This window comes from Hydra viridissima, unplaced genomic scaffold, assembly GCF_058129835.1.
Source record: "Hydra viridissima isolate aposymbiotic clone 2 unplaced genomic scaffold, HvirCarnegie_v1 scaffold_2, whole genome shotgun sequence".
In the NCBI taxonomy this organism is placed as follows: domain Eukaryota; kingdom Metazoa; phylum Cnidaria; class Hydrozoa; order Anthoathecata; family Hydridae; genus Hydra; species Hydra viridissima.
In genome coordinates, this window is record NW_028324301.1 from 21,969,567 (window position 1) to 21,982,564 (window position 12,998).

Genomic DNA, 12,998 nt, shown 5'->3' on the forward strand with positions numbered 1-12,998 from the left:
ATTTGTAATTATTTATAATTTGTAGTAAGTTATCTTTCTTTTCAAAACTCAATAATGAAAGGATTTACGCAATTGAAATCTACTCCGTAAGAAAATCTTTTTTATTTTGCTACATTTTTTACATAAAGATCTATTTTGATTTGATTTTATTTCAGCAAATTGAAAAGCACTAAAATTAATTATTTGTGAGGGGAGAGGGAAGTATTTCATTAAAAAAACTTAAATTACGGCCTAAAAAAAAAGACCATTAAAATACGATTAAGTCTATTCTCTTTATCGAAGTACTTCAAACGCCTCTTGAAAATATTGCAAAAACTACTTTCACAAATACTTTATAAATTCTTACAAACATCTCGGGAATTTCCTGTTTCATTTACTCTAATATTTATTCAATGTTTAAAATAAAGGCTTAACTGGATAAGGTAAATGACTCTTCGCGCTAGATTTTGTCTAGGTGAGGTTGTTCGCAGCTATCATTAAAGTTTTGAACATCGACTATATCTGAACATCGTCTTTCATTATCTAATAAAAAAAAACAACAACTAATTCAGAGAAAACCACAGCAAAAGCAACTCATAAGCAACCTGTTGTAATTACGTTTAATAGCAATAGTATCAAATACAACCGCAGAGTGTACCATAAAAAAAACATGAATACCTCAAACAGTTCAGCATCAGTAGTTCAAAAACGGATTTTGAAAAATATTCGGCATTACATATTCGTGTGTTTGAAAGGCTAGCGGTGGAGACTGACTGTAAATTTGACGTTTCAATCTCCCAATTTTATTTCTCACATCTACAGATGCTAAGGCATGTCCGGGATATCCCATTGTAGTAAACCCAGGATGCGTAACCGGATGCCCATACGGCGTTGCATGCTGATGTTGCATCTCTGTATTAAATGTTAACCTATGTCTTTTTTGAACTGTGGATTTCTTATGATTAAAATCGTATCTATGTTCATCATCATCTAAGGTGTTTGAAGAAAGTCCTCCCATGCCCCCTTCTTGATAACCGAGTCTATAATTATCACCACTCGCATAACCATAACCGACATGGACAGTTTGTCTTTTAGTTGCTGCAGTGTCTTTTTTAATCTTGTTTTTGGTTTTATTCGCTTCTTTTTCTTTGGGGTTTTTAACAGGAGTTTTGACCCCTACGCTTCCCGGCACTTTATTTTTAATCCACGGCCACCCCCAACCATACAAACCGAGACCGACTCCTGGATACCCATAAAAGTATGGATATCCACCAAAACCGCCTTGGTAACCTAAAGGCACACAAAACCGTTGAATAACTTTTTCAACTTTACCATTTTTACTAGTCTGAATAACATCTCTACACCAACCATAACCTTCCCCATTTTCGCCTTCATCATGATGATGATGATTCTCTCCTTCGTGACAATGTCCGTCACAATCATCATCACAATGCCTATGACAATTTTCATGATCGCAACAATGATGACCACGACCCTCATGGCCATGATGTTCACCTTCTTCTTCATCTCCCCATTCGTGAATAAATCCATGATGATGACCGTGATGATGATGCTCGTGCTCATCTTCTTCATGATCATGTTCACAATGACAGCAATTTTCATCGTGGCAGTCTTCTTCGTGATGATGACAGCGCTCTTTGCAGCCTTCACCGTGACATGTACGACATACCGGTTTTTCAGTCGCTTTCGATTTTAAAGCAGCATCTGTGTTTTCGAGTATGTTTATTCCTTTAACTTGCTTTTTAAACTTTTGCTTCTTTTCTTTACTTACAGGTTTTCCTAACGCCGAACCTTCAACGACTTCATCTTTATTATCCTACATTGAGAAAAGATTTCTTATAATGAGAATTAGAAAAAAAAAATAAACACGCGCAGAAGTATTCACTACAAGTTTTATCATATAAATTCAAAAGTAAAAATAAATTATTTTTGTCTACATATTTTTGTCTTTCATGCATGAGGCAGGTTTTGCATAATTTCATGCATGAGGCAGGTTTTGCATAATTAACCATTGTTTGATTCGTGCGTGGGTCAATTTACGTCAATACAAAGTTATTACGATATGTGCGTGGAAAAATGCAAGAAAAGGTTATTCTAAAAGAAAAGATCCGAGCTCCCGAAATTTTTTACTTTATGTAAAAATATAAGATCTGACATGCGAAACATTCTTACCCAGATTACTTTGTTCGATCATTTTATTTGAACCACGCGATAACCCTAGATAAGTTCTGTGAATAACATGACGAGGGAAACAACGAATTATTATCCGTTTTCGAAAGAAAAATATTAATTTCGCTCTTTCCTTTTTTTAAACTAATGTCCTTTTTACACTATTGTATAATGAAGCTTTGTTTCCACTAGCTCAATATAGTTTTCTATTAGTTTTAATTAAGACTAGTTGAAATTTTCTCAAAGAAAATTAGCACACTTCGTTTTGAAAAAGAAACCTTGTTTAAAAAAAAATTTCTTTTTTCTATTACAAATTACTAAGTGTGGAATTTACTGAGTTTTTAACTTTAATGTTGATAAAATTTGAGCTTGTAGCAAATGTTTTTGGCAGCAATTAAAAAACTCATATCTGTCTTTCATTGTTAATTCAACCCACCGGACTTTCATTTTCTGAAAGTTATCAAAGTAAAATGTTTTGACTAGTTACGTTTAATGGCGCGCATTATCAACCTATTTTAGTTTGGCGCATCGATGTTATCCTTTTCAACAAAGTCACGATACCATCCTCTTTGGTTGTATCCTCTCCCGTGGTATTCGTTGTCATCATCCTCCTCCTCCTGTCGGTGTTTATGCTCTTCTGACTCATCATGGTGACGATGTCCGTGAGCATTCTCATCTTCGTATTCATTTTGTCCATGACCTTCATCTCCATAGTGCTCGCCTCCTTCTTCCTGACCCCATTCATGAATAAAACCATGATGATGCCCATGATAATGATGTTCATGGTCGTAGCGATGTTTCTCATGATGACGACTGTGATAATTTTCATCAAGCTTTTCTGCATGATAATCCTTGTCCTCACCATCCCAATCATCTTCACGACAAGAACGACATTCTGGACTTCGTGAACAAGCTTTAGTACAGCTTTTCTTCTCTACAGTTGCAGTTTTCTTATTTTCATTGAGATCCTCTGCATCTCGGTCATCTACATTTTGATAATTTACAGAATCTCTTTTCTAAAGTGCACACAAAACGTGATCAAAGATTAAGAAAACTTCCGCGCACTAAGTATTTACTACAAGGTGAAAATTTACACGATGATTTGCTGCTTTTGAATTTGGTGAAAGGAAAAAAGATACCAAAAAAGATACCTCTTGAGTTTCTTAATGCTAAACAATTTTAAAGAATACTTAATCAAGAAAGAAGTTGAACATCAAGACATTCCAAGAGTCACATCACTATAATAGAAACTTCACTTGGTACATTCTCGGTAGATGTCAGTGAATGAAAAAATGGACAGGAAAAAAAAATAATGAAAAAAGTGATTGTGATATAAAACAGCAAATAAAATTTTATATTAAAAAAAATTTCAATTATTTCGGTCACTTTTGCTGATGGTTTCCATCTGCTTGACCATCAAACGTTAAAAGTTTAAAAAAGTTATTGCGCAACTCTAATTTTGATCGACTGAGACGTAAACACCAGACTTCATTCCATCTTCAAAAGAACCTAAAAAAATAGTAAACAATTTTATATTCGTTTTTTTAGGGTGTAAAGTAAATGGTTGCATCATTTTAGTCCAATCTAAAAAACCTCATGAATTCATACCTTGAAAGTATCGTTTTGTTATTCCTCTCTCATATGGAATCTCATCTTCTTTTCTATTTACGATACCAGATCGCCGTTGTAAAAGATCACTATTCTCGTTATAAAAGGGGCAAACATCGCCATTGCAAGCCTCTTGATAACCTCTTATGAAATTTTCTTCTCGATTACCATCGTAATCTACATAAATATTTCTTTTTTGTTTTAAACTTTTTTCATTTTTATTACTTTTTTTAATTTCTTTTGTTTTATTTGTATTTGTTGCATTATTGCCAAGAATTTTATTTTTTGTCCAAGTTGAGCCCCACCCCCATAAATTAAGGCCGACACTTGGATAAGCTTGCTGATACGGCAAAGAAAAACCTGCATAACCTACTGGCAGACAAAAGCGTTTCAAAACTTTTTTGTCTTTCATTTCAATAATATCTCGACAATGAAAAGCGATCGGACTATCTGGTAAACTATGTTTTTTGCCCCAACCGCAACAGCAATCTGGCTCATGATGACAATGATTTTGGTGATGATGTTGATCATGATGAGAATGCTCATGACAATGCTCATGGCAATGGTGACAGTCTTCGCATCCGATATGTCCGTGATGCTCGCCTCCTTCTTCATAACCCCACTCATGTATAAAACCGTGATGATGACCGTGATGACAATGATTGCAACATTCTTCGTGGTGTCCGTGATGACAATGACAACAACATTCTTCTTCTTTGTGGCAATGGTCATGTTCGTGCTTGCCGTTGCAGCAACAGCCGCATCCAGTCCTTGCTTGAGCATTTTCATCTTTTTTTGTGATCGCTTCTAAGTTTTTTTTTTCAACTCTTTTAATATCAGCGAGCAAATTGCTTCGTTTGCTAACTTTTCTGAAGATTGATGATTTGTTTTTGTTCGTTCCACTCTCGTTTAAACTCTGGTTTAATAAAAGCAAAAACAGAAAATACTAACACGTAAACGACGCCAGCAATCGCAAAAAATTCAAAAAATCTCGGTCAAAGAGCATTTTGGCGCCGAAGACAGCGATTGCCTGCCTTTCTCTGAAACGAAAACAATTCATTCAATTTCTTGTTGAACTGATTTATTTTCGTTTTAAAAACTAAATAGAATCGCAAAAGAATTATTCCAACATCGGGAAAGAAATTTTTGCATTTTTAAATATTTATAAATATATTTTAATAATCTTCAATCATTACAGCGAACTATCAACGAAAATAACGAAGGAAGATTTGCGAAGAACGATGTCATTAAAACGATGACGTCAAAACTAACAAAAAGGTAGTTTCTGTTTTTTTTTTTTTTTTTACTTCTTTATTGCTTGGATATGTTACATGAATAGATACAAATACATCTAGCAAACTGCTGAAGAACGAAGATGCAACTAACGGAGAAGCTCAGTCGTTACGATATTAGCTCGATATTACACTCACGCATTGGATTACATTATTCTGCTAGTACGGAAACATATCTGGTTTGCGTTTCAAAATGTTGGTTCCTATTATCCAACTGGAAATCTAAAACCAAAATAAAATTCTGAAAATGTAAAACTTCCAAAAAAAAAAAAATCTAAAACCTGAAACGCATTTAAACTTAGAACTCCCTGAAGACTACTCAAACCAATACCTTGAATGAACACTGGCTGCTGTTCGAATATACTTTCTGATACTTTCTGATTTTGGGGCTGTAGTATTTTGTTTCTGACATCTGCTGATGCCATTGCAAGACCGGGATAGCCCATTGTGGTAAATCCAGGATGAGTTACCGGGTGTCCATATGGTGTTGATGACCCACCTGCATTGTTAACAGTTGGTTCAAAACCTCCTAAATCTGTTCTTTTTCCAAATCCATTTCCAACAATGTTGGTTCTGGAATTAATTCTTGATTTTTTAATAGATTCTCTTGCACCAAAATTTCTATTTGGGAGAACAACCCCAGAAAATGAAGAGGCTAGGCCTCCCATGCCTCCTAATTGGTAGCCTAATCTGTAGTTGTCTCCACTGGCATAACCGTAGCCAATATGCACTGTTTGCTTTTTAGTAGCCTTTTCTAATGTGTCTCTTTTTTTATTTCTATTGCTTTTAGAAAATTTTTTTTCAGAAGAAATATCTCCCCAGGCTATAGCAGCTCTTCGATTAAGCGGAACACAAAAACGTTTAGTCGGCAAATCTTTTCCACTTTTACTCACTATATCTCGACAATGATAAGCTAGTGGAAGTCTTTCATAAACATTTTGACGACGATTAGCAATATTATCAGGTAGTTCTTTTTTAATAAACCATCCACCACCTCCACGTCCACCACCACCACCTTCATAACCTCCGCATTCTTCGCAGTCATCTTCATGGTGATGACCGTGCCCTTCGTGACCCTCGTGCCCTTCGTGCTGTTCGTGTTGATGTTCATGCTCATGTTCATGGCAATGTTCGTGATGACCATGACCTTCATGCCCATGATGTTCTCCTCCTTCTTCTTGTCCCCATTCATGAATAAATCCGTGATGATGCCCATGATGATGGTGTTCGTGTTCATGTTCATGATGACCATGATGGTGGTGATGATGCAAATCGTCGTCCTCTTCATGATGCTTCCATTCATCTTCGTCTTCACCACCACCACAGCCGCGACCGCGACATGTTCTTGTTTCTGCATTTTTAACGTTTTTTGTTTTTTGAGATGAGTTTTCATTTTTATGCGAGTGGCTTTGACGATTATCTTCGTCCTGATAAAAATTTAACAGACTATAAAACTATTTGTGATGATATACTTAGCAACCTCAGGTGTAACGCGCATATAAGTATTTACTACAACTCATTGGTTGTAACAATCGTAATTGTTCTTTAAGCTTATATAGCTTCTTCTCCTGAAGGTTGCGATTAATTTTAGGCTTCTTGCCGCATTTGAATAAAATCCTTAAAGTACAACTAATAGCGCGTAAAGCATTTGGTATCATTTATCGTGTATTTCTCTGAAAATCTAATATCTGTAGTAGATTCTCCGTTAGAATAGCCATTGAGATGAGGAGACGATAAACAAGCCAATAGGATGAAACAACGTATTAACCAATAGGAAGACGAATAACAAAAAGCAAGTCAAGTTTAGCCACTTTCTTATATTCTTGTTGAATTATGTTGCAATAAACCTGAACTGAACTTCAAAACAAAACTACTGGATTCCATTTGGTTTTATTTTTCACCTATACATGCATGCGATGGGTGTCATTGAATTGTATGTATATCCATTCATACTATTTATATCCATTCATCCTATCAAAAATAAAATAAATATAGTTTTTATTTGTTGTTTTTTTTGTTGTTTTTTAAATTAACCTTTTTTAGAGTGATGCCAAACATCACGAAAATGAAATCCGAGGAAAAAGGAAACCTTTAAAAAACCTATTGGTTGCTATTGGTTACTGTTACTAAATTTATTTATGAATATTCATGAAACTGTTCAAGAAGTTTTACCAACTAAAAAAAACGTAAGTTGTCAATTTTAAGTTAAAAAATATTAATACTAAAAAAGCTTTATGAAGGAAAATCTTTGTTGACGTCTTCATCAAATTAATTTAAATTCTAGATAAGAAAAAAAAAAAAAAAATAAACAAAACAACGAAAAATAGTCTTGTTATTCAAAAAAAATCTAAAATCAATCAATAGAAAGCTTTACAATAGACAGAGCCCTGAAGGTAAACAAGTTACCTCAGATGATTACTTATTCCTCTGGAGAAATTCAGTATGAGTTATTATAATATTTTTATTTGTTTTCACGCCGCAAAGAAATCTAACAAAAAATTTTTACATCGTTTTATCTTTATTTTCTTTGTTTCCTTTTTTTTCTTCTTCTTTTTGTTTAAACAAAAGAAAAGTGTTGATGCATGTCAGTCATGTGACATAATAGTTTAAAGTAAGATGAAATCTGATTAAAATGTTTTTTAAGCCTCAATAACCTGATTTCTTTTTTACCATATCCTTATTTTTCAACTATTATACTTTATCTATATTTGAACTCATTCGCAACGTTACTTTTACCAACTCTGTCTTTAAATCTCAGATAGTTACAAAGCTGCATTTTAATAACCCTCTCCTAAGATTTCATGCTTTAATCCTTACACGAGAACTAATAAACTTTTCGACTTATTAAGAATCATTTGCACAATATTTGGAAAATAAAATCCGTAAATTATGTGAAAGCCTATGGATGTATTTATACTCCCCATGCTTTTACATGCTAAGAAATTTTAGTAGTAAAACCAGTCACTAATTAAGTCACTAATTTATGTCAGTAAAACTTTGTAATATAGATTAAATACAAGTAAAAATAAAAACTGAGAAGATAAAAGGAGCCAAAATGCTCTTTAAATCGAGATTTAAAGTCAAATCTTGTAGTAAATACTTATACGCGCATGCGTTAACAAGAAACACTCACAAACAAGATTAGGTTTACACAAGACGGCACACAAATTCTGCGCACGACATTTTAATTTCTAAACTTAAAATAAGCCAGATATCTGCATGAATTTGTTTTGGTAATGTACCTTGTCTTCTGCGAGCTCTGATTTGACTCCACTACCTTCTAGATCGTCATCGCCAGATTCTAAAATGTAATTTGATTAATCGGAAACTTAAAGTTAACTTTTTAATAAATTATAGATTCACGTCATCCCATCCCAGAATCATCTTAAAACCATGATTTCTTTCCAAAACTCTTTGGTATTTACTTGCTATCATATCTGATGATCAACATCTGATCTCTCTGCGTTATTGTAGCGATGAACAAATTTATCGGTTTTTTGGAGAAAAGATTTTTTAACAACAATGATCATTTTTTCAATCAAAATAGTACTTAATTGAAGCATTTTTACAAATAAAATAAGTTTTTATTTATCTTTAAAATAAGTTTATTCATAATAAACTTACTTTTAAAATCACTTATATATAAACATCAGCGTTGCATAGAAATCAAAAGCAAACGATAACAACAAAAAATATCTTGTTTTTTGATTGATGTTTTTTTTTTTTTTTTTTTAATCTTATTTTTTTTTTTGCAAATAGTTATAATAATCATAATATTTAAATTTATACTAAAAATATAGTTTTTCATTTTTAATAGCGAATAAAAAACTATTGCTAACAACGATATAACAAAAATTGAACCTTCGTTTGTATCTTCATTATCACTCTCCTCAGCATCTAAAAGATCTTCGCTCTCAAGATTATCATTTATAGGGGCAGAAAATGCTTTTAAAAAAAATGCTGTCAGCAGCAAAAATAGCAACAAATCTCTTCCGAAAGTCATTGCAAAATTTTAAAAATTTGAATTGAAAGCTCAAATGGAATTTGAAGCTTTGTGTCGTTTTTTCTGCGTATGCTGAAGGTCAATCGACCAAGTGGTTTTAGCACGCTTAATTAAGCAGAGAGCAAAATATGTTCAAAATGTGTGCACAAACGCTCTAAAAGATGGCAGTTATTTTACCTGCAGTTGAAACTATTCATCGTAAATCTGGTGCAAGGCAGTCTACAATGGAAACCTTGGCAACCGATAATTGCAGATTTTGGAGGCAAAGAACTTTGAGAGAAAAACCCTTGAAATTTTAAAAATTTAAGAGTTTAAAATTATTTCTGTTACTTCACTTCAAGGATTGGACTGCAAAAGTAACTATATTTAGCGATAGAACTCACTACAACGCAGAGTGGAAACCTTTTGACAAACAAGACTTCTTTAAAAATCATTGATTGTAGCTTACCTTGATTAGCACATGATGAAATTTTTTTACTATTTGGCCTAGCTTTCTTTTTATTTTTTATTTTTTCGGAATATTAAAAAGCATCAGCTTGAAAAGTTATAAAAAGTTTAGTTTATCAATTTCTTCACCAAGGTGCCAATTAGCCCGTATGCGCAGTGATATTTATAAAAAATATTTTGTCAAGAAGTTAGCACTGCTTTCAAATTTCATTCTTGTATGAATGAAATGGACTAAAAAATTTTTTTTTTGATATTTTTATTTTATGGAAATTTTAAGGATTTATACGGTGATATGATTTATCGAGATCCAAGTACAGTAATTACAAGATCACCTAATGATACCAACCCGTTCATTTTATTGTTTTGTTATATCTAAGAGGTCTCCCCCTTCCTCAAGACTCCTTGATTTTAAAATAAGTTTAAAGGTATAGTTGGCCAAAAAGTTACAAAAAGTTTATAAGCTTTTTCTTTACGATCTAAATATCTTAATTCCTGTTTTTATTTACAGTATGACGTACACTATGATGACAGTATGACGTACAATACAGTCTCATTATTAGACTCAAATTCATTTTTCCATTTTTTTGTCTTTTTTCAATATTTTGTCATTTTTTCAATATTTTGTCATTTTTTCAATATTTTGTCATTTTTTCAATATTTTGTCATTTTTTCAATATTTTGTCATTTTTTCAATATTTTGTCATTTTTTCAATATTTTGTCATTTTTTCAATATTTTGTCATTTTTTGAGTATCCAAAGTGCATAACAAACAATCATATATATTTTTTTATTATAAAACCTATATAGCGACATTTCAAGTTATGAAACTCATGGCTTAATACTGACTTCTTTCGACTGGCTTCAAAACATCTTTAATAAAGTCGTAGTATACTGTTTATGCACTTTGAGATTAATGCTTTAACCATTAGATCTCGACAACTTTGTTGACCCCAGCTTCGATCAGTCGTTCTGTAAGCTTTTGTTTACTTATTATCATGTCAGCAGTGACTTTGCATTCGATAAGTTTTCAAAGATTTTTAATAGATTTCATATCTGGAGAATCAATCAAGTAAACTGAATCAATCAGGTCAATCAAGCAGTGGGATATTCTTAGTGGCAATTAATTTCTTTATGAATTTTAAAGTGTAGCACGAAACACCGTCTTGGATAAAAATCATTCTTTCACTACTAAGAAATCACTCTCATAGATGTGGAATCAGTCTGATCTGCAGGATAGCCTTGTACTGGTCTTGTTTCATCGTTCCTTGAACAATGTAAAGCCGATCGGTATCCCTGATTTGAAAGCATATCCAGAATATTGTTATGGTTTAATCGGTTCAGTAACTTGTAAAAAATCAATTTTAGCAATAATATTTGCTAAAATTGATTTTTTACAAATTACTGAACCGATTAAACCATAATACTTTAGTACATTTAACACAACCAATTTCTCGAAAACTAATAACTGCACGCATATTTACTTCAAAAGTTTTTTTTTTACTTTTTTCTGGTTTATTTTTTCATAAGAGTACACGTAGATCAGCCACAAGCTGAGCAGTTCATATTGAGTAAATGAGAAAAACCCATTCTGTGACTTAATTTATCTTCAATTAAATAAGGAGAATAACAGCACTGACAAACTGTTTTTGAAATCAAACTTTTTAATATGGTAAAATTAATCAAAACGAAATAGTTATCAATTTCTTTATCATCAAAACTTTCAATACTATTGTCAGTAACTAGTTTCTTAGCACTGAGACTAGTTGGAACAACTGATGAAGATAGAGATATTAAAGGCTGAACAGTAGAATAATTTTTATTAGGATGACATCCATTCCATTTTCTTTTAACTTTTCTAGATAAAATTTTTTTACTTGACATCTTAACAAAAAAAAATCAAATAAGCAACAAGAATGTTTGTGCTCTGTTTAATAAGGTTTGTGACTTCTATCAATGCAGTTTAGACCGAGAAAACAAGAGCAATTCTTTCTTGATGACTTTATGCTTTCATCTCAAAATTGCTATTGAAAAAACAAGTCCATAATCACTCCCAAAACAAGTTAAAAACTTGTTGCTATGAGGTTGCTAGGGAATTTTATATGATAGTGGGGCTCAAGTATGTCAAAGTTAAGCTATATATTTAAACAAGTATGTCAAAAGTTTTTTTTAAAAAGTCAACTTAAAGGGTCAATCTTTCATAAAATTAAAAAAAAAAAGTAATCAAAAAAATCTTTTTTTTGTCATTTTTCTTCCTGGTTTTTTCCTCCTTAAACATTATTTAGCCGTAATTTAATGAACTGAGTGTTTGGTCTCTATTTAAGCACTATATTTGTGAAGTATCCTCATCTCAGTTTATGTGACCACCTAGTGCCCCGCCACACTGACTATAAACGCTTATAGCTGGAAAGAGTTTTGATATCATGACTAACATCAACATGTCCAAAAATCGTTTAAGGGTTCGCACAAATCAAATTAGTATCGCACAACCAGTTTTAAAGTCACTAAAATTTACAAGAGTAAAAGAGTATATTTATGTACTTAAATTACAAGCAATGTACAATGTTAGCATAAAATATTTGCATAAAAGTTACGTGTTATAAAATTTTTTTATTTACAAGTCTAAAGAAACAAGATTTACAAGGACAATTAAACAAGCATTTTAGGTTCTTCGAGATTCCTCCATGGTATTCCTTTAATTTAAAGTTTAAAATATATGCAACCACAGGAGCATAAAACGTTCAGTACATTGTATTGATAACTAACTGCAGTTTGTTAATATTCTGTATGCCATTAAAACAATTAGTATTTGTTATATTTGTTTTATTACACTTTGAGGCAAAACGTTCCGCTCGTTGACCCCAAAATTTTTGCATTGTAAATGTTGGATGATAAAGTTCACTTAAGATGGTCTGGATATTGCTGATTTAGCTAATAAATCACGTTCTAACTTTCCACCGCTTTGTGTTTCGCTTAGCCAATCATTGCAAGGAAACTCTTCAGTTTGTCCATCCCCGTCCGTTACTTCAACCTAAAACATTATTAAAGAGATTTTTGTAAAGTTATAGGAATATAATCGACCTGATTGGACTAATGGAAGCTAGGGAAAAAAAATAAATTATTAATAGTTAGCGAAGCTTGATTTGACTAGAAAATCGTAAGTAACTAATCTGATAATTCATTTTAACATTGAAACAAAGGTCACACAAAACCTTAAAGTAGTTAGATAAAAATTTCTAAAACTCCTACAAATTATAAAAAAACTTCACCTTGGAAAGAAACCAGCTCGGAGCTGAGCCAGTGTTATCGTGCAGTATTCTGACTCTTTTTAGCTTGCCAAGATCAGGTAATGTGAACGTTTGCTGATCAGTGCTGAAAAATATTGAACGAAGAAATGTGAAGTAAGAAACAAAAGGAATCAAAGGCTAACAATAAGTTAATTTTTGTTTATAAAAACTTTAATACTATAATGCAAATATCTC

The 12,998-nt window shown here is 32.4% G+C and overlaps 2 protein-coding genes and 1 long non-coding RNA gene across 18 annotated transcripts in view; 1 reads left to right on the forward strand and 2 right to left on the reverse strand.

Moving 5' to 3' along the window:
• Positions 1 to 247: 247 nt before the first annotated feature.
• On the reverse strand, positions 248 to 9,137 carry LOC145183669 (uncharacterized). 6 transcript variants are annotated; one of them, XR_016449632.1, is made up of 5 exons: positions 8,931 to 9,111; positions 8,312 to 8,370; positions 3,778 to 4,693; positions 658 to 3,678; positions 248 to 522 (listed from the first exon to the last, which is right to left on the reverse strand). XR_016449632.1 is itself a non-coding variant. In XM_080059113.2 (4 exons), the coding sequence occupies exons 1-3, from the start codon at positions 9,070 to 9,072 to the stop codon at positions 674 to 676; spliced, it is 1,344 nt and encodes a 447-aa protein (XP_079915239.2). In that variant the 5' UTR covers positions 9,073 to 9,113; the 3' UTR covers positions 248 to 522; positions 658 to 673. The 6 variants fall into 6 exon arrangements, 4 of the variants coding, with proteins under 4 accessions (XP_079915239.2, XP_089933975.1, XP_089933976.1 ...); XR_016449633.1 differs by lacking the exon at positions 3,778 to 4,693 and having other exon boundaries at positions 658 to 3,185; XM_080059113.2 differs by lacking the exon at positions 3,778 to 4,693 and having other exon boundaries at positions 658 to 1,816; positions 8,931 to 9,113.
• LOC149892455 (uncharacterized) lies at positions 6,492 to 9,107 on the forward strand. Its single transcript, XR_016449634.1, has 2 exons — positions 6,492 to 7,255; positions 8,887 to 9,107. It is a non-coding gene; the product is annotated as an uncharacterized LOC149892455 (long non-coding RNA).
• A 2,889-nt stretch (positions 9,138 to 12,026) lies between the features above and the next one.
• LOC145185513 (uncharacterized) overlaps positions 12,027 to 12,998 on the reverse strand; it is a 29,783-nt gene continuing 28,811 nt past the window's right edge. For all 11 annotated transcript variants that reach the window (XM_080061477.2, XM_080061514.2, XM_080061505.2 and 8 more), the window contains 2 exons: positions 12,786 to 12,888; positions 12,027 to 12,547 (listed from right to left, as the gene is read on the reverse strand). In XM_080061477.2, coding sequence (XP_079917603.2) covers positions 12,419 to 12,547; positions 12,786 to 12,888 — 232 coding nt within the window. In that variant the 3' untranslated portion in view covers positions 12,027 to 12,418. The remainder of the gene's footprint in view (positions 12,548 to 12,785; positions 12,889 to 12,998) is intronic.